At 39.2% G+C, this 26139-nt stretch overlaps 1 protein-coding gene across 1 annotated transcript in view; it reads left to right on the forward strand.

The window, feature by feature from the left end:
- LOC138423415 (ribosomal protein eL22-like) overlaps positions 1-20569 on the forward strand; it is a 73952-nt gene extending 53383 nt beyond the window's left edge. Inside the window, exons 2-3 of the mRNA XM_069559304.1 lie at positions 18709-19021; positions 20451-20569. Coding sequence (XP_069415405.1) covers positions 18709-19021; positions 20451-20569 — 432 coding nt within the window. The remainder of the gene's footprint in view (positions 1-18708; positions 19022-20450) is intronic.
- Positions 20570-26139: the final 5570 nt, after the last annotated feature.

Here is a 26139-nt window from a genome sequence, read left to right on the forward strand (position 1 = left end):
AGAGGGGAAAATAAGACAGTGAGGTTAATTTAGGCCTTGAGTCCATTTGCCAAACCAGGTGAACCTGAGTTTTTCATTTTTTACAACCCTTGAGGGCCGGAGAAGTAAGACTTAAATTGAGGTATCTAATAAGAAACTATCAGACATAGAGAACAGACTATGGACACGGGGAGAGGGGAGGAGGGGAAGGTGGAGATGTATGGAGAGAGTAACATGGAAACTTACATTACCATATGTAAAATAGATAACCAATGTGAATTTGCTGTATGACTCAGGGAACTCAAACTGGTCTCTGTAACAAGCTAGGAGGGTGGGAAGGGGAGGGAGCTCGGATGGACGTTCGGAAGGGAGGGGACATGAGTTTACCTATGGCTGATTCTTGTTGATGCTTGACAGAAAACAACAAAATTCTGTAAAGCAATTATACTTCAATTAAAAAATAAATAATTGTAAAAAAAAGAACAGCAACTCTCTACGAATAAATATGGGACTCTAAAGAACAATACTCCCAAACTAATAAATTAGTAATGATCCCTAATCTCCACTAAGACTTGCAAAGAAAACTGCTTATCTCAAATTTATTTGTAAACACAGCTGGCCTTCATGTGGGTTTATAGCCTAAATTCATACTATCTGAATGGAGCAGAAAGCCTCAAGCCTATATGCTTAAATTTTCAACAACTTTATGTACATATATGCACAGTATACTTAGCAGCTGTGTGATTATGAGTAATGGGATATTTTAAGGACTTGGTTTATGAAAGTTCTACAACTGAAGTTGGCTTTTCTTTTTATGGATATAAAATTACATTTTTTGGTGTATCTTTTTGTTTGTTGATATCACTTTCCTAAACATGAGCACAACTCTTTTTCTACCTATGGTCTTATTAAGTCAAGTTTCACTCATGGCAAATATCCACATATTGGTTAAGAACCATTACAGAGGCATCCAACTAGGAATCTGAATGAGATAAACTTGGTTATAACTCCTCTTCTTTTTAAAATGTAAATTATATTCCATTTCTGTTTCTCTTCCCCATATTTAGGAAAGTGTCAGAAACAAAAATTTAAGTTACAAAATTGAGGCTACTGACACAGGCTACTTAAATTGAAAAAAGTAGGGAAAACCACTAGACCATTCAGGTATGACCTAAATCAAATCCCTTATGATTATACAGTGGAAGTGATAAATAGATTCAAGGGATTAGATCTGATAGAGTGCCTGAAGAACTATGGATGGAGGTTCATGACATTGAACAGAAGGCAGTGATCAAGACCATTCCCCTCCAAAAAAATAAATACAAAAAGGTAAAATGGTTGTCTGAGGAGGCCTTACAAATAGCTGAGAAAAGAAGAGAAATTAAAGGCAAAGGAGAAAATGAAAGATATACCCATTTGAATGCAGAGTTCCAAAGAATAGCAAGGAGAGACAAGAAAGGCTTCCTCAGTGATCAATGTAAAGAAACAGAGGAAAATACCAGAATGGGAAAGACTAGAGAAGTAATTCTCAAAATTCTCCAAGCTAGGCTTCAACAGTACATGAACCGTGAACTTTCAGATGTTCAAGCTGGTTTTTAAAAGGCAGAGGAACCAGAGATAAAATTGCCAGCATCCGTTGGAACATTAAAAAAGCAAGAGAGTTCCAGAAAAGCATCTACTTCTGCTTTACTGACTATGCCAAAGCCTTTGACTGTGTGGATCACAACAAACTGTGGAAAATTCTGAAAGATATGGGGATACCAGACTACCTGACCTGCCTCCTGAGCAATCTGTATGCAAACTAATGTCTTTGTAACAAGAAATTTGTTGGCAAGGTAATGTCTCTGCTTTTTAACATGCTGTCTAGGTTGGTCATAGCTTTTCTTCCATGGAGCAAGTGTCTTTTAATTTCATGGCTGCAGTCACCATCTGCAGTGAATTTGGAGCCCCCAAAAATAAAATCTCTCTCTGTTTCCATTATTTCCCTGTCTATTTGCCATAAAGTGATGGGACCAGATCTTAGTTTTCTGAATGTTGAGTTTTAAGCCAACTTTTTCACTCTCCTCTTTCACTTTTTTTTTTTACATCATGTGAAATGCCAGGCTGGATGAAGCACAAGATGGAATCAAGATTGCTGGGGAAATATCAATAACCTCAGATTGACACCACCCTTATGGCCAAAAGTGAAGAAGAACTAAAGAGCTTCTTGAATGTGAAACTAAGATCATGGCATCTGGTCCTATCACTTCATGGAAAATAGATGAAGAAACAATGGAAACATTGAGAGACTTTATTTTGGGGGGGACTCCAAAATCACTGCAGATGTTGACTGCAATCATGAAATTAAAATATGCTTGCTCCTTGAAAGAAAAGCTATGAAGAACCTAGACAGCATATTAAAAAGCAGAGATATTACTTTGCCAACAAAGGTCCAGATAGTCAAAGCTATGTTTTTTCCAGTAGTCATGTATGGATATGAGAGTTGGACTGTAAAGAAATCTGAGCACTGAAGAATTGATGCTTTTGAGCTGTGGTGTTGGAGGAGACTCTTGAGAGGCCCTTGGTCTGCAAGGAGATCCAACCAGTACATCCTAAAGGAATTCAGTCCTGAATATTCATTGGAAGGACTGATGCTGAAGCTGAAACTTTGATGTGAAGAACCAACTCATTGGAAAAGACTCTGATGCTGAGCAAGATTGAAGGCAGGAGTATAAGGAGATGACAGAGAATGAGATGGTTGGATGGCATCACTGACTTGATGGACATGTGTTTGAGCAAGCTCCAGGTGTTGGTGATGGACAGGGAAGCCCGGCGTGCTGCAGTCCGTGGGGTCACAAATAATTGGACACAACTGAGCAACTGAACCAGACTGACATTGGTCTCAAGGATAAGACTTCCACATGGATGATTTATCGGAAAAATTCCTCATGAAAAGTTCACCTGGCCAACTCCAGAAGCTTGAGAATCAGGACCACGGAGGTTATATTCTGGGATAATGAGCATGAGGTTGGATGCCTCACCATGCCAAAAAGAGCCTAAATTGTTTAGCATGATTTGTTCCTGCTTGACTTATTTCTTCAAGACCTAAATCCCCACTGTCATCTGTAGCCTCTGTAGAAAATTATGGAGAGTTCATCCTATGCAGAAGGTGAATTCAACCTGATAGTGTCTTGTGAGTGGAAGACCCTGTCCAGCACTCCTTGCACTATGTTCCTGTAGACGCCAATGTCTCTACAGGACTGCATTTTAGACGGAAAGGGAGCCAATCTGGTTGGTGTGACCCCTCCCAGGGTCATGGGGCCATGAGCCAGAACGGTGGGTGATCGCATAGGGACCCTTCATCACTGGATACACCTACCTCTAACCAGAAAGAGTCTGCCATTTAGGGAAAATTGCATGTAGATATTAGAAGGAAAGGTGAGCAAGTTTCAGTTTGGAGCAGCAGCTAGTAAACAGAATCAGTAAAGCAGACCTATCGTACACCTTCCAAAGTACTGGAGCACCTGCCCAGTGCCAAACAACCTGCCAAGATTCCGGCCACGTGCGATGCTTAATTTTACGTGTCACACTGACTAAGCTATGGTACTCAGTTGTTTGATCAAAGGTGAAGGTACCTTTTAAATGTCGTTACTGTTGAAATCAGTAGACTTTGAGTAAAATACATGACTTTTCATAATAAGTGGGCCTCATCAAATTAGTTGAAGGTCTCAAGAGAAAAGACAGATTTTTGTCTTTGGTCTTTTATCCTAAAAACCTTATTCTGGGTAGATTTCCTTAACAAAGCATATGTGATTTTTTTTTCTTCTTTATATAAAGCTGTAAACAATCTATACATAGAAAACATTTTCATTTTTACAGTTTTAACATTTGGAGTGAATTTTTTAAATACATGTTTTGGTGAGATTTCAAAAATTAAGATTATTTTGTTAACATTATATACAGAATTCAAAGATATGTTTATCACAATTCTGTATAAAGAGGGAAACTACTACATAAAACTAAAATAACATTTTCATCACTGTTGCCAATCTGTAAGGGGAAAAACTTAGGACAAAAGCTTAATTTAAATTAGTCTTGGACTGTTAATACACATAGATGTGCAAGCCAAAGAATTCCCAATATTCCAAGAAAAATGAGTGACTTACATTTAAATATTAGTGAACACTTCTGAAAATCAGGCACCAAACCTGAGAATTAATAGACTTTCAATTATTTCAGATATTAGAGCCAACAAACCCAGAATATAGAACAGTAATTATAAATACATTAGATTTAAAGCAAGGAACAAGTACTATAAAGAATAAGCAAGGAACTAAATACTATAAAGAATAAGCAAGCCCCTATTTTACAGAACCAAATACAATGTCTAGATGTGAAAACAGTAATAACTGAGATATAAAACTCAAAAGATAGGTTCAACAACAGATTAGACACAAGATAAAAAGATAGCTTGTGAACTTTAAAATATACCTGAAAAAACTGTGAGTTGAGAAGTTTTAACAGAAATCTTTTTAAGTCTAAAAGGAGAGAAAGAGAAAAAAAGGAAGAGTCTATTTTGAAGAGATATGGAAAAGAGATGATTTTTTAAAAAATACATGAATCCAGAAATCCAGAGAGTCCCAATAGAACAAATAAAAGGAGATCTACACTTAAGCCCACTATGGTAAAACTCCAGAACACCAAAACATTTCCATGAGGGCAGTCTACTTTGTGCACCGTTGCATCCCCTAGAGCTGGGCACTCTATATGTACTTGATGAATGAATAATAGAAGATTATAGTCAATGTGAAGGTCATATGTCTGAAAACATGGTTGTGGAATATTTCTGATTAACGGTTAAGTCTCTATACTCACTGGTGTCTGAAACGGAGTAGAATTTAACAGTAGAGTTGAGACGATAGAAACATCGTGATTATATTACTCTATATTGTTTAATACCTAGAATATTCAAACAAGACCAAAAAATCAAATATGCTCTAAAAATATTTATTCTTAAAACTAGTTGTTGTACCAGGGCAGCCAAAAATATTTTGTTCTAGAATTCATTTCATGCTGGCCTGGAGAAAATATTGTTGAGAATCTATGATAGTCATGGGAACTGCTCACAAATATTCTGACTTTCATTCCGGGAATGTGCCTTTTGATTGCGCTTTTCTGTCTGTGTGAAGTTAGAGGTTGCCATATGACTTGCTTTGGCCAATAAAACATGAAAAGTGACATGTGTTACTTGTATTCAGGAGTTTTAAGAGCTAGTGAGTGATTTGCCATTACCTTTCTTTACCCTCTGCTATGGCACTGCTCCTGATAATAACAGCTGCTCAACCTGGGTCCCAGACAAAGCAGGGCAAAGCCCCTAGTGCTGCCCCATGTTGGATACATACCATGAGTGAGAAATAAACCTTTGTGGTTTTAAGCCACTGAAACTATGGGTTGCTTTTGCTGAATGAGCATGAACCAGACTTTCTTATTTAATAAGTCTCTACAGAGTTTCTACACTTCTGTAGAACATTTGACCTACCCTGCAGTGCTTAACCTCTAGTGTTTAAGGGCTTCCCAGGCGGCACTAGAGGTGAAGAGCCTGCCTCCCAATGCAAGAAACATGAGATGCAGGTCTGATCCCTCGGTTGGGAAGATCCCCTGGAGGAGAGTGTGGCAACCCACTCCAGTATTCTTGCCTGGAGAAGCCCATGGAGCATGGTGGGCTACAGTCCATAGGGTCACAAAGAGTCAGACACAACTGAAGCAATTTAGCACACATGGTGCTTAAATTCTAAATTAGAAGATCCAGATTCCGTATTCAGAAACATTTTCTCAATGACACAAAATCTCAGGATGTGGTGCCAAGGAAGGTTGTAGAACTGTCTTTTCAGGCAGTGTTTGAGAAGAGAATGGTGTCTAATCTGGTTTAGGTTACAAGCTGCCTAATGATAAGGCATTATATTATATAACCACTCAAATTTCCTCCAGACTTATGGTTTTACACTCTTTAGTATAATACCATGGTTAGAAAGAAATAGGTCACAGAGAAAAGCAGTATGGTTCATACTCTAGGCTAATCAGCAAATTCTATAGAATATGTTGGTTATTTTAATATTCACAGTGACTCTTTAAAACTATTAAAATAAAACTGGTGAAGCATAACAGCCCTTTTTATAAATTAAAAATTAAGGCCCCAGCAGTGCCTGTAATGTGTATAGTGTAAAACAGTCACTTTTTCTTTCATTTAAAAACAAGTTTATCACTACTGAAGTTCCAGTTACTAGACTAGACCCCACAGATAGAAAGATAGATAGGAAATGGTTCCTATTCTACAGGGCCTTAAGAGGCCCAGTAATCACCTAAAAATCTGATTACAGGACAAGGCATTAAATGCTATAGTTGAGGGAATATAAATATATTCACTTATAAATATATAAATATGTGTTTAATATATGTAAATATATTTAATTACATTATTATTTTGTATATATTATATTATCATTTTAATTATAAAATATTTTACTTCAATTAAAAATATATACATATATTTAATATATAAATATATATTCACTTATATAAATATATTCACTTAAATATAGCTTTAAGTGATCACAGAGGGGTAAGAAAATAAAGAACAACATATGTCAAAGAAGACTTCCAAAGAGAAAAAAATCCATGTCATTAATTGGTGATGAAATGTTTTATATATATGTATACATATACATAGTGAGAAAAAGAGATACATGTATACATATTTAAATTCAGATATTAGCTAATGTAAATGCATGATGTATGCCTTTAAAATGGATGTGAAAATGAATTGAACATTTTGGAACAGAAACAGTAAGGGATAGCAAGTTTGGGGTTATCAATTTTCAAAAGACACCTTAAACATAATGATCTCTGCATTTGATAATTCAAAAGAATTGCATGGTCCTAAAAGGTCTTGGGTTGTTACCTAGGGTAAGTAAACTTTAACCCCTGAACCTCAATTTCTGATCCATAAATTAGGGATAACACCTGCACTGAAGGACTATTCTGAGGATTAGGAATAACAAAGCTTCTGGCATGTAGCTTGCAAATAATTTGCCTTCAGTAAATAGCAGTTACTGTTATAGTTGTTGGATGTGTTATCGTTAGAATTAGGAAGACAAACTGAAACTGCACTGACCTTGAAATATGCTGTGGAAGTCATGCTTTTGAACTAAGCCTTGTCAGGACTTTGTTACATATTATCTTTCTATTTTGATTTTTTTGTAAAAGTATGCTATAACTCACACACACAAATTTAGCATCTAGGTTCTTTGATTATTTGAATTTAGAATCAACAGGAGTTTATAGGCTTTAAGGAAATGAAAGGAGTAGAAGCAGAAACATGATAAAGTGGAAAATGGATGAGGAAATGAAGGATTCAAAGACATCTGGCAACTTCAGTCATCGAATCAAAATATTCATGGAGCAATGGTTACTGCTCGAGGCTTCTTCCAGGCATAAAATATCAAGGGCATCTTTAACATTCCTTCTCCACTCGACAAGTAAGGCAAACTATTCCATAGCTAATAAGTGCCTGAGGTGGTTATTATTTTACCTCTTGGTTACATAAATTACTCAAAAATAGCACCCATGTTTTCTAAATATCTGTGCAATACTTTAAACAGTAGATACAAAATAATAAGAAACGAGAGCAGATATAATCTCATCTAACAAGCTTTTTATACGCACTCCATTTTTGTAAAATAAGATGAGAACACAGTCAAGAGATTAGAATAATTTCTCTTTATCACTGCAGCTGATTAGGAAGTGAAGATTTAGCAATTAGATGGGTAATGTTATACATAAAATAACATCTGCACTTAGAAATTCAAATCTGTATTGTTATGTTGAGAGAAAATTCTCTGTGGTTCTCTCATGTTTCTTCAAATCTTGCAAGCAGAAGCACCGACAGGTTTTGTTCCAGACTGTCTCTTCAAGGAAGTTTGTATAGCAAACAACCTTGAAAAATGGATAAAGTATCTTCCTGTGAAACAGGGGGGAAGAGGGCAGGGCACGACCTTTAAAAGACCGACAGAGCCAGAAGGCACAGACATAAACTGATTAGAACCAAATAGGTCCAAGATGGGGAAGAAGTCGGCTTTTACTAGACCTTGAGCCTCAATAATGGAGAAGGCAATGGCACCCCACTCCAGTACTCTTGCCTGGAAAATCCCATGGATAGAGCACCCTGGAGGGCTGCAGTCCATGGGGTCGCTAAGAGTCAGACACGACTGAGCGACTTCACTTTCACTTTTCACTTTCATGCATTGGAGAAGGAAATGGCAACCCACTCTAGTGTTCTTGCCTGGAGAATCCCAGGGATGGGGGAGCCTGGTGGGCTGCCGTCTCTGGGGTCTCACAGAGTCGGACACAACTGAAGCGACTTAGCAGCAGCAGAGCCTCAATATATGTTCATTTTAACACATCAACAAGCTAAATGACACACCCACAGGCACCATGGCAGTTCCAAGGTTGACCACAAATGTCAAAAAGTGGGCAGTCACCCAATTCCTGGAAATCCTCACCTCTTCTTCAAAATAGCTGGCATACTCCTCCTACTCATTAGTCTATGAAATTACCCACCTCTATAAAAAATTCTGTGGTGTTGGAGAAGACTCTTGAGAGTCCCTTGGACTACAAGGAGATACAACCAGTCCATCCTAAAGGAGATCTGTCCTGGGTGTTCATTGGAAGGACTGATGCTGAACCTGAAACTCCAATACTTTGGTCACCTCATGCAAAGAGCTGACTCATTTGAAAAGACCCTGACGCTGGGAAAGATTGAGGGCAGGAGGAGAAGAGGATGACAGAGGATGAGATCGTTGGATGGCATCGCCGACTCAATGGACATGGATTTGGGTGAACTCCGGGAGTTGACAGGGAGGGCAGGCATGCTGCAGTTCATGGGGTCGCAAAGAGTCAGACACGACTGAGCAACTGAACTGAACTGAACTGAACTGAACTTTCTTCCTGTTGGGTCTGAAATCAGTATGGAATGGTAAGACATGAGCACTCCCCCTTCTGACCTCCTGAGTGCTTTTTAAATGAGGCTTCTATTTATTAATTTTCACAGACCTAAACCAAGACTGAGACAAATAACCAGGCTGAAGATACCAACTGCTTCCCTGATAGCTCAGTTGGTAAAGAATCCGCTTGCAATGCAGGAGACCTCGGTTCGATTCCTGGGTCAGGAAGATCCACTGGAGAAGGGATAGGCTACCCACTCCGGTATTCTTGGGCTTCCCTTGTGGCTTAGCTGATAAAGAATCTGCCTGCAATGTGGGAGATCTGGGTTTGATCCCTGGGTTGGGAAGATCCCCTGCAGAAGGGAAAGGCTATCCACTCCGGACATGACTGAAGATACCAACTACATTTCAAGGAGTGCAAAGAACGGATCCTTTAACAAAACCATACACAGTTTGGGGTGGTGGCAGGGAGGGCAGGGAATGTTTTTGTATTCAGCTCTAGTTGCTTACTTTTTCTCACTTTCAGGTTGGTTATAAACTTATAATTAGAGCAAAGCTAACCAAAATCTAACATATTAAATAAGGGAGCTTTGCAAGCAATTTTTTCAAGTATTTTCTGGGACTAGCTCAGCACACATTTATTTCTCATAGTTATTTTATTTTGAAATGACTTGCAAGATTTCATTCAGTGTCATCCCTGCAGGGGACACAAGCTGCAACTAGCATCAAGAGGAATTGTAATGTTAATTCCCTAAATACCACACTGTTAATTAATCTCAGTGAATAATAGGATTTCAGATGCAAATTGTTCTGATGTCATCCATTGCCTAAAGGTGTTTCTAATGATCTATGTGAAATGTCAGAAGCTATGCTTTAGTCACCATGTGATAGAGAATTTGGACAAACAAGCAAGGAAATCTGGTTGATCTGAAGTTGAGGGTAGCTAGATCGACAGAAACCTGTTAGAGAACTTGAAAGAATTGTATTTTCCCAGGAGAGTTTTCTCTTCCTCAGGAGCAACTGCGATGAAATCAGGACAGACCTGAAATTTCATTAGGAAGTAACTATAATGGACAATGAGTAATATAAAACAACTCTGGTCATTTCTCTTCCAGGCACACTTCCAGGGGGGGTTGTTTTCCTGATTTTTAAGCAGGTAGCTGCTGAAGAATTCATCTTGGCATTGATGTTGCCATTTAAACATTCTGAAGAAAAGGATTTACACTATGTAGAATCACATTTAGCAATCCAAACATTGCTATTGTTGCTTCTCATTTTTTTCCACGTTGTACATCACTGAACTATGTATGAACAATAGACTGAGATATGCTACAGTGGATAAAATGCTTATATCCTCCTCATCTGATTGACTGCTGCCAGCAAAGAATTACAAGTATTTTGGCATTCTTCTTTGACTTCTTCAATTCTAAACATTGATTTACCCCAAGAAACTACAGACTAGGCATTTATTTATCTATGGAAAACCTTTCTATCTTTGAGTTTGCACAACTGTGATAAAAACTGTTCACTGCCTTTTACTATCCATTATCCCTTTCTTTCTTTTAGTATTAAGTGGACATTTTGTGTCCAAGGTACAGACTATACTTCCTAGTTCCCTTGCAGTTAAATAAGGGTTCTATATTCCTCAGCACCCCTTTGCAGCCAATAGGATGATCTAAAGTAATGTGAAAGCCACATAAGCCACTTCTTTCTCCCTTTCAGCACTGGAACTCTAATGTATTGGTCGTGAACTAACTTAAAACAGGCAACCAAGTAAATGGAGCAGGACCCTGCAAGTGATGGACCTCTGTGTGTCTCCCATGTCTTGTTTGCACCAAAAAAAAAAAAAAAAATTTAGTTTCCTAGGCCTTCCTCAACTTTCCAAAGCTGACTCAAATTGTTAATGATTCGAGATTTGAAAAGATATAGAAACAAAGGAAGAGCAGTCAAGTAAGAAAAGTAATAGTAGCTTAAATACTAGTTGAATGATAGATAATACAGTCGGTACTCCTAATTCCTTCTCAGTGTAGATAGACAATAATTAGATGCACATCCTTGAGCTGCTGTACAGAAACCAGGCCCCCACCAGATAGAAACTGTTGACCACATGTACAGATCCCAGATTGTGATCTTGGGTGACCTTGGCTTGCAATGGCTTGGAGCAGGGCTTGGATTCCCAGACAGAGACTGGACTGAGTCAAGGCGATGAAAGCACTAGATCCTAGCCTAGACAGAGTGGTCAGTGACAAGGTCCCTGGCCCTTTGGTTTTGCAGCAAGGAATTTCCACAAAGATGGAAAATAGTGAGGCAAGTAAAGTATTTATTAAGAGGGGAAAAAATGAGTCTGTGTATAGACTCACTGTCAGACTCAAGGAGAGAGAGAATCACTGAGTGGTGCCCTTGTGGCAGTCTGAACTACTTTTATGGGGCATTTCTTCTGAGTTTCCTTTGGCCAATCATTTTGATTTGCCTGATTCAGAGTCCATATTTGGTATATCTCAGGATCTGCCCAAGTGTGCACACACATCTCTTAGCCAAGATGCAGTTTACTTAAAAGGCATCTGAGTAGAGCATCCCTTGCCATTGCTCACCTTTTTGGCCTGCAAGGAGCCTTTCTGTGTATGTGTGGTCAGGAAGGTTTCCTGACTTGGAGAATGAGAGATATGTGTTCTGGGCAGGGCCCAACCTTCTCCCTTAATTGCTCTGCTATCCTGATCTTAGAGTTTCAGTTAACAGAGAATGAATCTCTGACAGCTTTACCCTGGTGGTGGGGAGGTGGGGGTGAGGGCATCTGCCTCCTGCCTCAGTTGGAGCCACAAGATTGATGATTATGATTCCCAATACATCACGCTGTTATCTTACCACCAACCAATCAGAAGAAAGTCCATGAGCTGATCATGCACCCTGCAACCCTTATCCCAAGCTTCACTTTTTAAAAAAAGTTCCTATTTTGTTTAAGCCATTTTTATTTTTATCTCTCTAAGGAATGATGCTATAGGACTTCCCTGGTGGCTCAGATGGTAAAGCGTCTGTCTACAATGCAGGAGACCTGGGTTCAAGCCCTGGGTTGGGAAGATACTCTGGAGAAGGAAATGGCAATCCACTCCAGTACTATTGCCTGGAGAATCCCATGAACAGAGGAGCCTGGTAGGCTACAGTCTATGGGGTCGCAAAGAGTCGGACACAACTGAGCGACGTCAGTCAAGTCAGTCGAGGAACGACTCATGCGAAGAGTTGACTCATTGGAAAAGACTCTGATGCTGGGAGGGATTAGGGGCAGGAGGAGAAGGGGACGACCGAGGATGAGATGGCTGGATGGCATCACTGACTCGACGGACGCCAGTCTGAGTGAACTCCGGGAGTTGGTGATGGACAGGGAGGCCTGGCGTGCTGTGATTCATGGGGTCGCAAAGAGTCGGACAGGACTGAGCGACTGAACTGAACTGAACTGAACTGAACTGAACTGAAAGTAGTCAACTAGTATTCAAGCCAAAAATTATTAAAAACTATTTTAGGATTGTCCTGTTTGTTACTTATCTGAGATTACTTTAAAAGTTGACCTGTGACTGATAAGTATACCTATTAAAGCACAAAATCTAGTCCAGGGATTGATTAGAAAAAAAATTTTTGAACTCATATGCTAATTACATTTCATTGCTCATCAGCAAACCTGTTTGTATTTTCATGCATTCTGAGAAATAGCTAAGTAAATTGAAATTTTAGAGTTGAAATGTAATTAGTTAAAAATAAGATGTGACTTTTTTCAGGAAAAGACAAATTAAAATGGGCTGTTTCCCAATTTCACTTTTCTCTCTTTATATTTAATATCCACATAAGAAAAAATGAAATTCTGTTATTAACACAGTAGTATAACAAACATACAAGATATTTGCCAACCATGAACACTGGTGAAACAACAGTCTGTCTATCTGCTGAGAATTTTACTTTGATAACATCAAGAATTTATGGTGTAAGCCATCATTTCTTTAATCTTCATCATTCAAAGATGTTCACTACATCATTGTCAGTGAGGTATGAACAAAGCTTCTAACTCTAGACTTGTAAGATTTACTTTGCAATTATTGGCTAATTTCTGTTCTTTTTTTCTCTTGTAAATTAGTTATTGGGATGAGATAAGTGAAAATTTTACAAGAAGATCTACAAAACAATTAAAAAAAACTTCTAAATTTGTTAAGTTCATTCAGCAAACCTTTGTTGAGCAATATACTGGGTCCAGGAGATACAGTCAAGTCTATGGTTTTTCCAGTGGTCATGTATGGATGTGAGTTGGACTGTGAAGAAAGCTGAGCGCCGAAGAATTGATGCTTTTGAACTGTGGTGTTGGAGAAGACTCTTGAGAGTCCTTTGGACTGCAGGGAGATCCAACCAGTCCATTCTGAAGGAGATCGGCCCTGAGATTTCTTTGGAGAGAATGATGCTGAAGCTGAAACTCCAATATTTTGGCCACCTCATGCGAAGAGCTGACTCATTGGAAAAGACTCTGATGCTGGGAGGGATTGGGGGCAGGAGGAGAAGGGGACGACCAAGGATGAGATGGCTGGATGGCATCACAGACTCGATGGATGTGAGTCTGAGTGGACTCCAGGAGTTGGTGATGGACAGGGAGGCCTGGCATGCTGCGATTCATGGGGTCACAAAGAGTCAGACATGACTGAGTGACTGAACTGACTGAAGATAAGTTTTTCCCTCAATGATGATAACAGATTCTTGGAGAAATAGGTAAAGAAAATAATTACATAGTAAGAGGAAGAAAATTTAAATCACCAGAATTTATTAGTGGAAGGCATTGCATTGTTGGAAGATTTGACTATGCCACATTAGATGAGGGTATGACCCCCAAGTTTCATGATCCAATTTTTTTTAAATGTTGATTACAAAGAATAATGTGGCCTACTAACTGATTAAATTAGTGATGCAAATATGTGTATAAAACTGAAGCAGATCTGATTTCTTATGCAAAACAGAAGTACCAAGAAGGAGGTTGCTTTTGACTTATCAGATCTCCTTTATAGGATTTCTCAATATGGTAAGAGGTCAACAGACTGGAAGATAGAATTCAAAGACAGTGAGGGGAAGGAGTGGAAGAGATTAGGAAGTTCTTGGTAGGACCCAAATTGTAGAGTCCTATAAGCAATATTCAACAGTTTGCACCTTATCCTACAATGAGAGAACTGAAAGATTTTAAGAAGAAAAATGAGAATCAGATATACATTTATAATGATCATTCTACCAGCAATATAATGGAGACTGTTCCATGGCCAGGTAATAAATAATATGGCATGGCCAAAGGCAGTGCCTTCATGATGAGAAGAAAGGATGAACTGAAAAGATATTTCTAGACCTGATCAGCTGGATATGGGAGATAATAAAGAATTTGGGATTTAGGATAACTCTCCGGATTCTTGCATGGAGAACTTGATGTTGAGTCGAAGTGCGTAGGATCAAAAAATAGGTGTTCTGTTTACTTTTCCTTCTTTTCTAACAATTGCAGAGATCTGAACAGTATTTCATAAGCTTAAAGGAAGGAGCTAGTGGAAGTAAATTATTTGAAAATAAGAAAGACAAGAGCAACATTTGTGATGCTTGGCACCTGGAACATAGTAAGGATGCAATAAATACTTGTTACTGTGGATTTCCCTGGTGGTCCAGTGATTAAGAATCCACCTTGCAATGTAGGGTATGTGGATTTGATATCTGATCAGGGAACTAAGATCCCACAAGCCACAGAGCAACTAAACCCAGATCACAACTACTGTGTCCAGCACTCTGGAGCCCTTGCACCACAACTAGAGAGCCCACGTGCTTCAACAAAAGAACCCACATGCCACAACTACTGAGCCTGCATGCAACAACCAGAGAGTCCATGCACTGCAACCAAGGATTCTGCATGCTGCAACTAAGACCCAACATAGCCAAGGAGAAACATGCCAGAAGGAGAGGAGTATATTATACAATGCCTACAGTTGCCTTTGACAGGCATAGATATGCCTTTGACATATATATATATATATATATGTATGTATACATACGTAGATAGATAGAAAGATGGGCTTAACTCCTAAATGATATTCATTTAGAGCTTTTTTAAGTAATCTAATGACAGAGTCAAAACTGAATGCACAAACTTTTCATTCTTAAAATATATCAAAACAGATTTGTAGAGGTTGCAAATAAAGTAAAAAAAAAAAAAATTATCTGGGATCTATTGTAAAAGAAGAATTGCACCAGAGCAATCATACAGTCAAGTGCATGCTAAGTCACTTCACTCATGTCTGACTCTGTGAGACCCTATGAACTGAGTATAGCCTACTGGGCTCCTCTGTCTGCAGGATTCTCTAGGCAAGAATAGTGGAGTGGGTTGCCATGCCCTCCTCCAGGGGGTCTTCCTGACCCAGGGATGGAACCTGCATCTCTTGTTTCTTCTGCATTGGCAGGAAGTTTCCTTACCACTAACTAGCAGCACTTGGGAAGGCCAAGCAGTCGAGGAAGACTTTAATTCAAGACTGTTGTAATGGGGGAGAGAGACTATTGCAATAGGGAGAGAATGAACACAGCTCAGTGAATAAAATGCAGGAAGACTTTTAAGTGTGGCAGTGAGCTAACAGGAAAGTTCTGGAGGACATCAGTGTAGAGATTGGTCAATGTGATTATGCATTTGTGTTTGCTAATTGATGTTTATTGAAATTAGACTTCTACCCTCTCAAAAAGAATGGGACACAGGGACTCTATTTTTCTTGTGGATCATATTTCAAATACCGGCTCCCACGTTGTTGAGAAAAACATTCTAGACTTGTAGAAGACTTACATCTCAAAAGGCAAAGAGAGAATTTACAATAGCAAGTTTTCTAAAGTAAACACTCTAAGAAAAGAGAAAGTGAAAGTGAAGTCGCTCAGTTGTGTCTGACTCTTTGCCACCCATGGACTGTAGCCCACCAAGCTCCTCCCTCCATGGGATTCTCCAGGCAAGAATACTGGAGTGGGTTGCCATTTCCTTCTCCAAAGAAAAGAGAGGTCAGGGTCTATTGTCAAGAAGAAACTTTCCAAAGTTTAGTCTAGCTGAGAGGAATGTTACAGCCACCCAGGTCACTATTTACAGCCTTGGAAAGAACATAATGAAAACTATCTGCATCTGGTTCAATAAAGATCCCCCTTTTCTCTGGTTTAGTCCCATAATTCTATTTTGCAGGTTAATTGCTTCAGTGAATGATTATTCTTAAGGCAAACAGCAATCAGACTAAAATCCTCTTTGCAAATGCAAATGCAATTTAAATCCTCCTTGGGGACTTGCTACAAACCAAAAGCACATTCCATTCGATATTTAAACTGAGAGTACTCTCCCACCTAGGTAAATCCTTCAACAAGAGGAGATTCCAAGTTTAATTGTCCACAAAAGGCTTTGGGAAAATCTTTTCTGCAGAGTATTTATACTATATGTAGGAAGCTTTTGACTCAGCTGGCATCTCAACTTAAAACTCTTAATAAATGTTTCACTTCTTTCATGTTTGTATCTGTCACCTATCACTCAATGGGACAGAGAGCAGGAATGAAAGATTTCTGACAACTGTTCTAACAAAACCATAATGAAATTCTCCTGATGAATCCCATTTTAACAGGTCATGGCATCAGATTGACAAGTCCAGGAATTCATTTGATTACTGGAGCCTTACAGGGGAAAATGAGGTCTGAGAAAACCAGCTGATAAAAAAGCACAGCAAAGGTCGAACAAATCAAAAAAATGATCAGCCTAATGAGCCGCAAAATTATTTATTTGCTTGTAAAAAAGAAACTAAACATAGTTCATCATACGTAAACCAAAACCTGTCTTAGTTGATGGAACTCAGGCAAAAAGAAGTAGTGTGGGGGTGTTCAGGTGTGCAGCCTTTGGAAGCGATTATTGGATTTTTAACAATTTGAAAACCCTTGAGACATACTCTGAGCCAAAATAATTAGGAAACCACTGTTGATTGAATACAATATCTTGTCTGACAGGGGTTCCAGTGTGTTAAGGTGGTTACTATACAAACAGGAAAGGGAAGCATTGAATCTTATTTCATTTTGTTATTTGTCTTCTATTTGTTCATGCCTAACAGAATGTGCCAAAGCTCACCTTATTACTTTATCTTTCTCCATCAAAATAATCCACTTTTTCCCCCCTAAAATAAACTAATTTGATAATGGAAATTAAGGACCTACTTGTTTCTCTGGACTAGCTTTAATTTTACTGTTGTAAAGTGGCACATTTACGTATTGCACATTTCTTGGCCCAATTGTGGATTGGCAGTGAGGCTCTTGTTCGGTGTTTTATTCACAGACCATCGATGTTTTGCACATAGGAAGTAACATTCCATGTACCATGATCCCTCCTTCAGTCTAGTTCAGTTGCTCAGTCGTGCCCAACTCTTTGTGACCCCATGAACCGCAGCACACCAGGCCTCCCTGTCCATCATCAACACCCGGAGTCCACCCAAACCCATGTCCATCGAGTCAGTGATGCCATCCAACCATCTCATCCTCCGTTGTCCCCTTCTCCTCCTGACCTCAATCTTTCCCAGCATCAGGGTCTTTTCAAATGAGTCAGCTCTTCACATCAGGTAGCCAAAGTATTGGAGTTTCAGCTTCAACATCAGTCCTTCCAATGAACACCCAAGACTGATCTCCTTTAGGATGGACTGATTGGATCTCCTTGCAGTCCAAGGGATTCTCAAGAGTCTTCTCCAACACCACAGTTCAAAAGCATCAATTCTTCGGCGCTCAGCTTTCTTTATAGTCCAACTCTCACATCCATATATGACCACTGGAAAAACCATAGCCTTGACTAGACAGACCTTTGTTGACAAAGTAATGTCTCTGCTTTTCAATATGCTATCTAGGTTGGTCATAACTTTCCTTCCAAGGAGTAAGGATCTTTTAATTTCATGGCTGCAATCACCATCTGCAGTGATTTTGGAGCCCAGAGAAATAAAGTCTGACACTGTTTCCACTGTTTCCCCTGTTTCCCTGTCTATTTGCCATGAAGTGATGGGACCAGATGCTATGATTTTAGTTTTCTGAATGTGGAGTTTTAAGTCAACTTTTTCACTCTCCTCTTTCACTTTGATCAAGAAGCTCTTTAGTTCTTCACTTCCTTCCTTCCTTAGAACAAAAGAATACATGTACCTACTCTTGTCCACTGATCAAACATGGTACTGATGCAAGATCCAGTTTTCTATTATAGCACCCAGAGAAGAGAGTTGCTTCAGTGTGATAATTAGTCTGTATTTCAGTTTAACACCATTTTTACATCTCTATCTGGCATTGGAAGACCGTGTCTTTTTCTCATATAATTACCAAATGTAATCCTCCAAAAATAGTACAAGATGCATTATAAATGACCAGCACAGTAAGTATTTATACTGTAGAGGCAAGGAGACCTGTGATATTCATCATTAAAACAAAAACAGCCTGGTTTTGATGTTTGTTTATATTTTTTAAATAATCATAAGCTCTCAGGAAGATGTAAAATGAGTACATAGAGTCCCTTGTACCCTTAACCTAGTTTCCCCCAACAGTGACATCTTATTCAACTGTAGTATAATATCAAAACCAGGAAACTGACATTGGTAAAATATGTTCACTGGACTACTGACTAGAGACTACAGAATTTATTCTGTTTTTATAATATTTTACATTCACATGTTTATATGTATGTATGTGTTTTGTAGTTCTATAAAATTTTATCCCAAACATATAGATTTCTAAAACCACCACAATCAAGACACAAATCTGCTCTCTGATCGTGTGGCAAGCCTTCAAGATCCCACCGAAGAAAGACAAGAAGCCTAAGAAGTCAACCTGGAAGTTTAATTTGAATCTTACTCGTCCAGTAGAAGATGGAATTTTTGATTCTGGAAATTTTGAACAGTTTCTGTGGGAGAAGGTTAAAGTGAATGGAAGGACTGGAAACCTTGGGAATGTCATTCACATTGAACTTGTCAAGAATAAAATCATAGTCATTTCTGAGAAACAGTTTTCCAAAAGGTATTTAAAGTACCTTACCAAGAAATATGCCAATACTCAATATGCCAGCAAATTTGGAAAACTCAGCAGTGGCCACAGGACTGGAAAAGGTCAGTTTTCATTCCAATCCCAAAGAAAGGCAATGCCAGAGAATGCTCAAACTACCGCACAATTGCACTCATCTCACACGCTAGTAAAGTAATGCTCAAAACTCTCCAAGCCAGGCTTCAGCAATACGTGAACTGTGAACTTCCAGATGTTCAAGCTGGTTTTAGAAAAGGCAGAGGAACTGGAGATCAAATTACCAACATCCACTGGATCATGGAAAAAGCAAGAGAGTTCCAGAGAACCATCTATTTCTGCTTTATTGACTATGCTAAAGCCTTTGACTGTGTTGATCACAACAAACTGGAAAATTCTAAAAGAGATGGGAATACCAGACCACCTGACCTGCCTCTTGAGAAATCTGGATGCAGGTCAGGAAGCAACAGTTAGAACTGGACATGGAACAACAGACTGGTTCCACATAGGAAAAGGAGTACATCAAGGCTGTATATTTTCACCCTGCTTATTTAACTTCTATGCAGAGAACATCATGAGAAACGCTGGACTGGACGAAATACAAGCTGGAATCAAGATTGCCGGGAGAAATATCAATAACCTCAGATATGCAGATGACACCACCCTTATGGCAGAAAGTGAAGAGGAACTAAAAAGCCTCTTGATGAAAGTGAAAGTGGAGAATGAAAAAGTTGGCTTAAAGCTCAACATTCAAAAAACAAAGATCATGGCATCCGGTCCCATCACTTCATGGCAAATAGATGGGGAAACAGTGGAAACAGTATCAGACTTTATTTTGAGGGGCTCCAAAATCACTGCAGATGGTGACTGAAGCCACGAAATTAAAAGATGCTTACTCCTTGGAAGAAAAGTTATGACCAACCTAGATAGCATATTGAAAAGCAGAGACATTACTTTGCCAACAAAGGTCCATCTAGTCAAGGCTATGGTATTTCCAGTGGTCATGTATGGATGTGAGAGTTGGACTGTGAAGAAGGCTGAGCACTGAGGAATTGATGCTTTTGAACTGTGGTGTTGGAGAAGACTCTTGAGAGTCCCTTGGACTGCAAGGAGATCCAACCAGTCCATTCTGAAGGAGATCAGCCCTGGGATTTCTTTGGAAGGAATGATGCTAAGGCTGAAACTCCAGTATTTGGCCACCTCATGCGAAGAGTCGACTCATTGGAAAAGGCTCTGATGCTGGGAGGGATTGGGGGCAGGAGGAGATGGGGACAACCGAGGATGATTGGCTGGATGGCATCACTGACTCGATGGACATGAGTCTGAGTGAACTCCGGGAGTTGGTGATGGACAGGGAGACCTGGTGTGCTGCAATTCATGGGGTTGCAAAGAGTTGGACACGCCTGAGCGACTGAACTGAATTGAACTGAACTGAACTGAACTGAACAAAGAAACACCTTAAAAAGACCAATCTTCGTGATTGGCTTCCTATGGTTGCATCTGACAAGGAGACTTATGAGCTTCATTACTTCCAGATTAGTCAAGATGAAGATGAATCTGAGTCTGAGGACTAGATGATGCCATCCTTTATAGGGCTTTACTTGCTAATAAAACAAATTGAGCATATCAAAGCAAGAAACTTCTGGAAATGGACCTTTAGCTTATCAGTGAATAAAAAACATTACTCTGTATGTTAAACATCCATCGCTTTTATTTAAGTATATGCTGTTTATATGGTGCTGGCTTTCCTTTAGTACTTTTTAATATTTTTTTTGGAGAATAGTTGATTTACAATGTTGTGTTAGTTTCAGGTGTACAGCAAAGTGAATGAGTTATACATATATCCACTTGTTCTTTAGTCATATAGACCATTACAGAGTACTGAGTAGAGTTCCCCATGCTATACAGCAGTTTTTTAGTTTATGTTTTATGTATGCTAAGTCACTTCAGCTGTGTCCGACTCTTTGCAAACCCATGGATTGTAGCCCACCAGGCTCCTCTATCCATGGGATTCTCCAGGCAAGAATACTGGAGTGGGATGCCATTTCCTACTCTATCTGTTTTATGTAAGCTGCTGCTACTGCTGCTGCTGCTGCTAAGTCGCTTCAGTCGTGTCAACGCTGTGCAACCCCACAGACGGCAGCCCACCAGCCCCCCTCCCCCAACTCCCGTCCCTGGGATTCTCCAGGCAAGAACACTGGAGTGGGTTGCCATTTCCTTCTCCAATGCATGAAAGTGAAAAGTGAAAATGAAGTCACTCAGTCATGTCCGACTCTTAGCGACCCCATGGACTGCAGCCCAGCAGGCTCCTCCGTCCATGGGATTTTCCAGGCAAGAGTACTGGAGTGGGATGCCATTGCCTTCTCCAGTTTTATGTATACTGATGATGCTAAGTCACTTCAGTCGTGTCTGACTCTGTGCGACCCCATAGATGGCAGCCCACCAGGCTCCCCCTTCCCTGGGATTCTTCAGGCAAGAATACCGGAGTGGGGTGCCATTTGCTTCTCCAATGCATGAAAGCACAAAGTAAAAGTGAAGTCGCTCAGTCATATCCAAGTGTGTATACACCAGTATCAGTCTCCCAATGTATCCCTCTCCCCTGTCTCCCCTGGTAATCGTTAAGTTTTCTACATCCGACTTCTGTTTTGTAAATAACCATTTGTCCCCCTCCCCTTAAAATACTTTGTATAAGCAATATTTAAATAGCTTGTAGCTAGTGGAATTTCTTTCAGGATTTCTGTAATGTACTGATTTTATAGATGTCCTCAAGTTAAAAGTATATAGCAAAAAAGCAAAATTTTAGGTATAACTATATAATAAAATATTTAGATTTAAAAAAACGATACAAATCTGTTCTACCACTGCCAAAGAACTCCTCAAGCTACCCGTTTATGTTCACACCACACAAGTACCCCCATCCCTACTATATCCCTGTTCCCTGCCAACCACTAGGTCTGTTTTATTGTTTAACAAAGGTTATACAAATACAATCATATAGTATATAACCTTTTAAGATCTTTTTCATTAAAAATAATACTCATGAGATCCACCCAGGTTGTTATAATTATCAATAGTTGGTTCCTTCTGCTGCTGAGTAGCATATCACTGTATCTATGTTCCACAGTTTGTTCTATTCAAGCACGAAAGGACAGTTGGGTGGTTTCTAGTTTTTGCTGTTACAAAGAAAACGCTGTGAACACTCATCCACGTGTTTTTGTGTGAACATAGGTTTTCATTTCCTTGGGCAAAATGCCCTAAAGAGCATTTTCTGGATCATACAATAAATGCACACTTACTTTACAAGAAAATTATCATATTGTTTTCCAGAGTGGGTGCACCATTTTACATTTCCAATAGCAATATATGAGAGATCCAGTTTCTCCATGTTATTGGTAGCATTTAGTACTAACGCTATTTTTTATTTAGCTATTATAATGGTGCATAAAGATATCTCATTGTGGTCAGATTACATTTCTGTGCATTCAGTTCAGTCGCTCAGTCATGTCTGACTCTTTGCGACCCCAGGAACTGCAGCATGCCAGGCCGCCCTGTCCATCACCAACTCCCAGAGTTCACCCAAACCCATGTCCATCGAGTTGGTGATGCCATCCAACCATCTCATCTTCTGTCATCCCCTTCTCCTCCTGCCCTCAATCTTTCCCAGAATCAGGGTCTTTTCAAATGAGTCAGCTCTTCGCATCAGGTAGCCAAAGTATTGGAGTTTCAGCTTCAACATCAATCCTTCCAATGAATACCCAGGACTGATCGCCTTTAGGATGGTCTGGCTGGATCTCCTTGATGTCCAAGGGACTCTCAAGCGTCTTCTCCAACATCACAGTTCAAAAGCATCAATTCTTCAGCACTCAGCTTTCTTCACAGTCCAACTCTCACATCCATACATGACCACTGGAAAAACCATAGCCTTAACTAGAGGGACCTTTGTTGGCAAAGTACTGTCTCAGCTTTTTAATATGCTATCATAACTTTCCTTCCAATGAGTAAGCATCTTTTAATTTCATGGCTGCAATCACCATCTGCAGTGATTTACATTATGCCCGCATTAATAAATGATAGCCTTCTAATATTTCCCAGCATTCACCAGTATAGGTGCACTTCATATCCATAAGGCTTTAGTTTTCTCTCTCCTACCCGACGTTTTCTCCCTTACAGACACATAATTTTACCCAAACATTATCTATAAAACTGCTTTTAATTTTGTCCTTATCTTTAACCACATGTCCAAAATACTGTAAGACTAGTCTGAAGAGTGGATTTTGTTTGCATTTAGGAATGAGGAAGCAAAGTTAATTGCTTTAAGGCTTCATAAAGCATTCATGATATAGGTCTGATTTTGTAAATGAAGTATTTACAGGCTTGAAGGTAGGAAAAAGCATGCTTGTAGGGGCAGTTTCCTTCAGTCAGGCCAGTAGCTGTGGATTCTGTGGCCTATCAAAAACATGAGGGGCATCATGTTTTGGGAGATAGTTTGGGACTGGGGAATGGAACTGATTTATTTGTCAGGATAAGGATTAATGAGGATGTGAGATCCAGCTGTGGTAAAATCAAAGCAGAGACAAAGATTTGATTCTCATGGCTCCTGAGTAGCCCAGGAAATCAATCACCTGCTGTGATATCAGAGGGGACTTTTTATCACAGCAGCTCCACGGTGGTCACTTGAGCTCAAACCATATGTCTTAAATGAAAAGGCTTCAGTACCACCTACCCATTTGTTTATACTGTCTTCATAATGCATCACCATGAATCAGAGAGGCTACAGAACAAGTTCTAATGGCAAAAATAATTTAAAATACAGAAGAGCTGACATCTATTTGCATATCATATGTGAAATAATATGATATAATATAAAACGGCTGCTTTATTTAAAAAAAAAAAAAAACCTGCTTTGCTGCTCAAAACTCCAGACAAATCCATACAGTAAAAATATTCTTTATAAATCTGTGCTGGATTTCCTCAAAGTTTGATTGTTTAGAAAAGGGGAATAGGGCATGTGAGTTCATTGATAGTTTTAAATCAAAGAAATAATTAACCTTATTATGGTGAAATCCACCACATGTGTGCTAAGTTGCTTCAGTCATGTCCTACTCTGTGCAACCCTATGGACTGTAGCCCAGCAGGTTCTTCTGTCCATGGGATTCTCTAGGCAAGAATACTACAGTGGGTTGCCATGCCCTCCTGCAGGGGATCTTCCAGACCCAGGGATCAAACCCACATCTCTTATGTTTCCTGCATTGGCAGGCAGGTATATAACTACCACTTGTGTGTTAGTTGCTCAGTCGTGTCCGACTCTCTGCAACCCCACAGATTATAGCCTGCCAGGCTCCTCTGTCCATGGGGTTCTCCAAGTAAGAACACTGCAGTGGATTGCCATTCCCTTCCCCAGAGGATTTTCCTGACCAAGGGATCGAACCCTGGTCTCCTGCATTGCAAGCAGATTCTTTACCCTTTGAGCTACAGGGAAGTCCTTTACCACTAGTGCCACCTGGAAATCCACCACAGCAGAATAAAAAAGATAAAAAGACTTTGTCATGAAAATAACTGTCCCCAGGATTCTCCAGGCAAGTACACTGGAGTGGGTTGTCATTTCCTCTCTAATGCATGAAAGTGAAAAGTGAAAGTGAAGTCGTTCAGTCGTGTCTGACTCTTAGCGACCCCATGCACTGCAGCCTTCCAGACTCCTCCATCCATAGGATTTTCCAGGCAAGAGTACTGGAGTGGGGTGCCATTGCCTTCTCCGAATAATGGTATACCATTTCAAATTGGAAACAACTAAAAAATTTTATAGATTAAAAAAATAATAATCATCAAGTGTCTACCCAGAAGAAAAATCTTCAGTCAATAAGCTAATATCAGCTTTTCTAAGAACGGGGCTTAAAATTTGGCAATATAGATTCTATTATACAGTTTGCTATATAACACAACAACATCTCATTTGAAACTTGATACTCAAAATCAATTCAAACAGAGTTGGAACAATTTTCTTATTTTTAAAATTATGTGTGTATATGTGCATATGTGTGTATATAGTCATTGCTGATTGCATAACCAATCTTAAGTCTCACTTGACACATCACATCTGGTAATTAGGAATTTGATGAAGTCATATCACCCTGTATCAGCACATCATAAGCAAGCAAGGGAAAATTTCAGAAGAACTTCAGGAACATAACAGTTAGAGAAAGAGAAATGTGGGGCAGGGAAGGTGGAAAATGGGGGAAAATGTGTCTTCAAGGAAGATATGTTCTTTCTTCCAAAATTATAAAGTATACACATCCCAAGATGATAGACTCCAAAAGTGTCATATGTGATGCCATCATAACAGTGACCAATGTTAGTCACCTAGCTGTTGTTAGAATATACCAGACCCACATATATAGTAGTCTTAAAGAGATAGTTAAAAATTAAATTTCCATCTGCCTAATTTACATTTCAATACAAATTCTAAATAGGTACTTTTGGTACATATTCTAAGACATTTGGTTTTAATTACGAAAGGTGACTTGAGAACTAATATTTTTCCCTAAAAGAAAAACTAACATACAAGCTTTCATTCTGGATTTTGTAGCTAAAAGAAAATTTTCTTCAATGGCTTGTTTGAATTCTACTAGTAATGTGTCTATGGCAGCATAACACCATTTTCATCATTTTTCTTCAAGTAGCTGAGTTGACTAGAAGTTTGAGGGTAAGGAGGAGATCTGTACAGACATTCAAGACTCAGATATTTCACATTGCTCATTGACAGTGAATTTGAGAGATATACAATATCACTAGTAACCTGCCTTATGTACATTGAATCATATCTCCTGACAGCTCTGAGAACAGAGTACTCAGAATATCTATTTAAGTTTGTTTGGGGATTTTGTGGACTGTGCACAGGGATTCAATGTGATCATGTGCTCAGACATATTCTAGTGAGAATTTATGCTTCTTGTTTCTGTGTTTTTTGCTAGTCTGAAGTGATGAGTTTCTATACTGACTTAAAAGTTTTTTCACATAATTATCCTAAACCATAAATGACACTTTAGCATTTAAAATCAAAATGTTGATAGATAGATATTGAAAAGTTGGATTTAAAGATAGTGACCAAGCTTTCCTGGTGGCTCAGTGGTAAATAATCTGCCTGCAA

Source organism: Ovis canadensis, chromosome 18, assembly GCF_042477335.2.
Source record: "Ovis canadensis isolate MfBH-ARS-UI-01 breed Bighorn chromosome 18, ARS-UI_OviCan_v2, whole genome shotgun sequence".
NCBI classification, from domain to species: domain Eukaryota; kingdom Metazoa; phylum Chordata; class Mammalia; order Artiodactyla; family Bovidae; genus Ovis; species Ovis canadensis.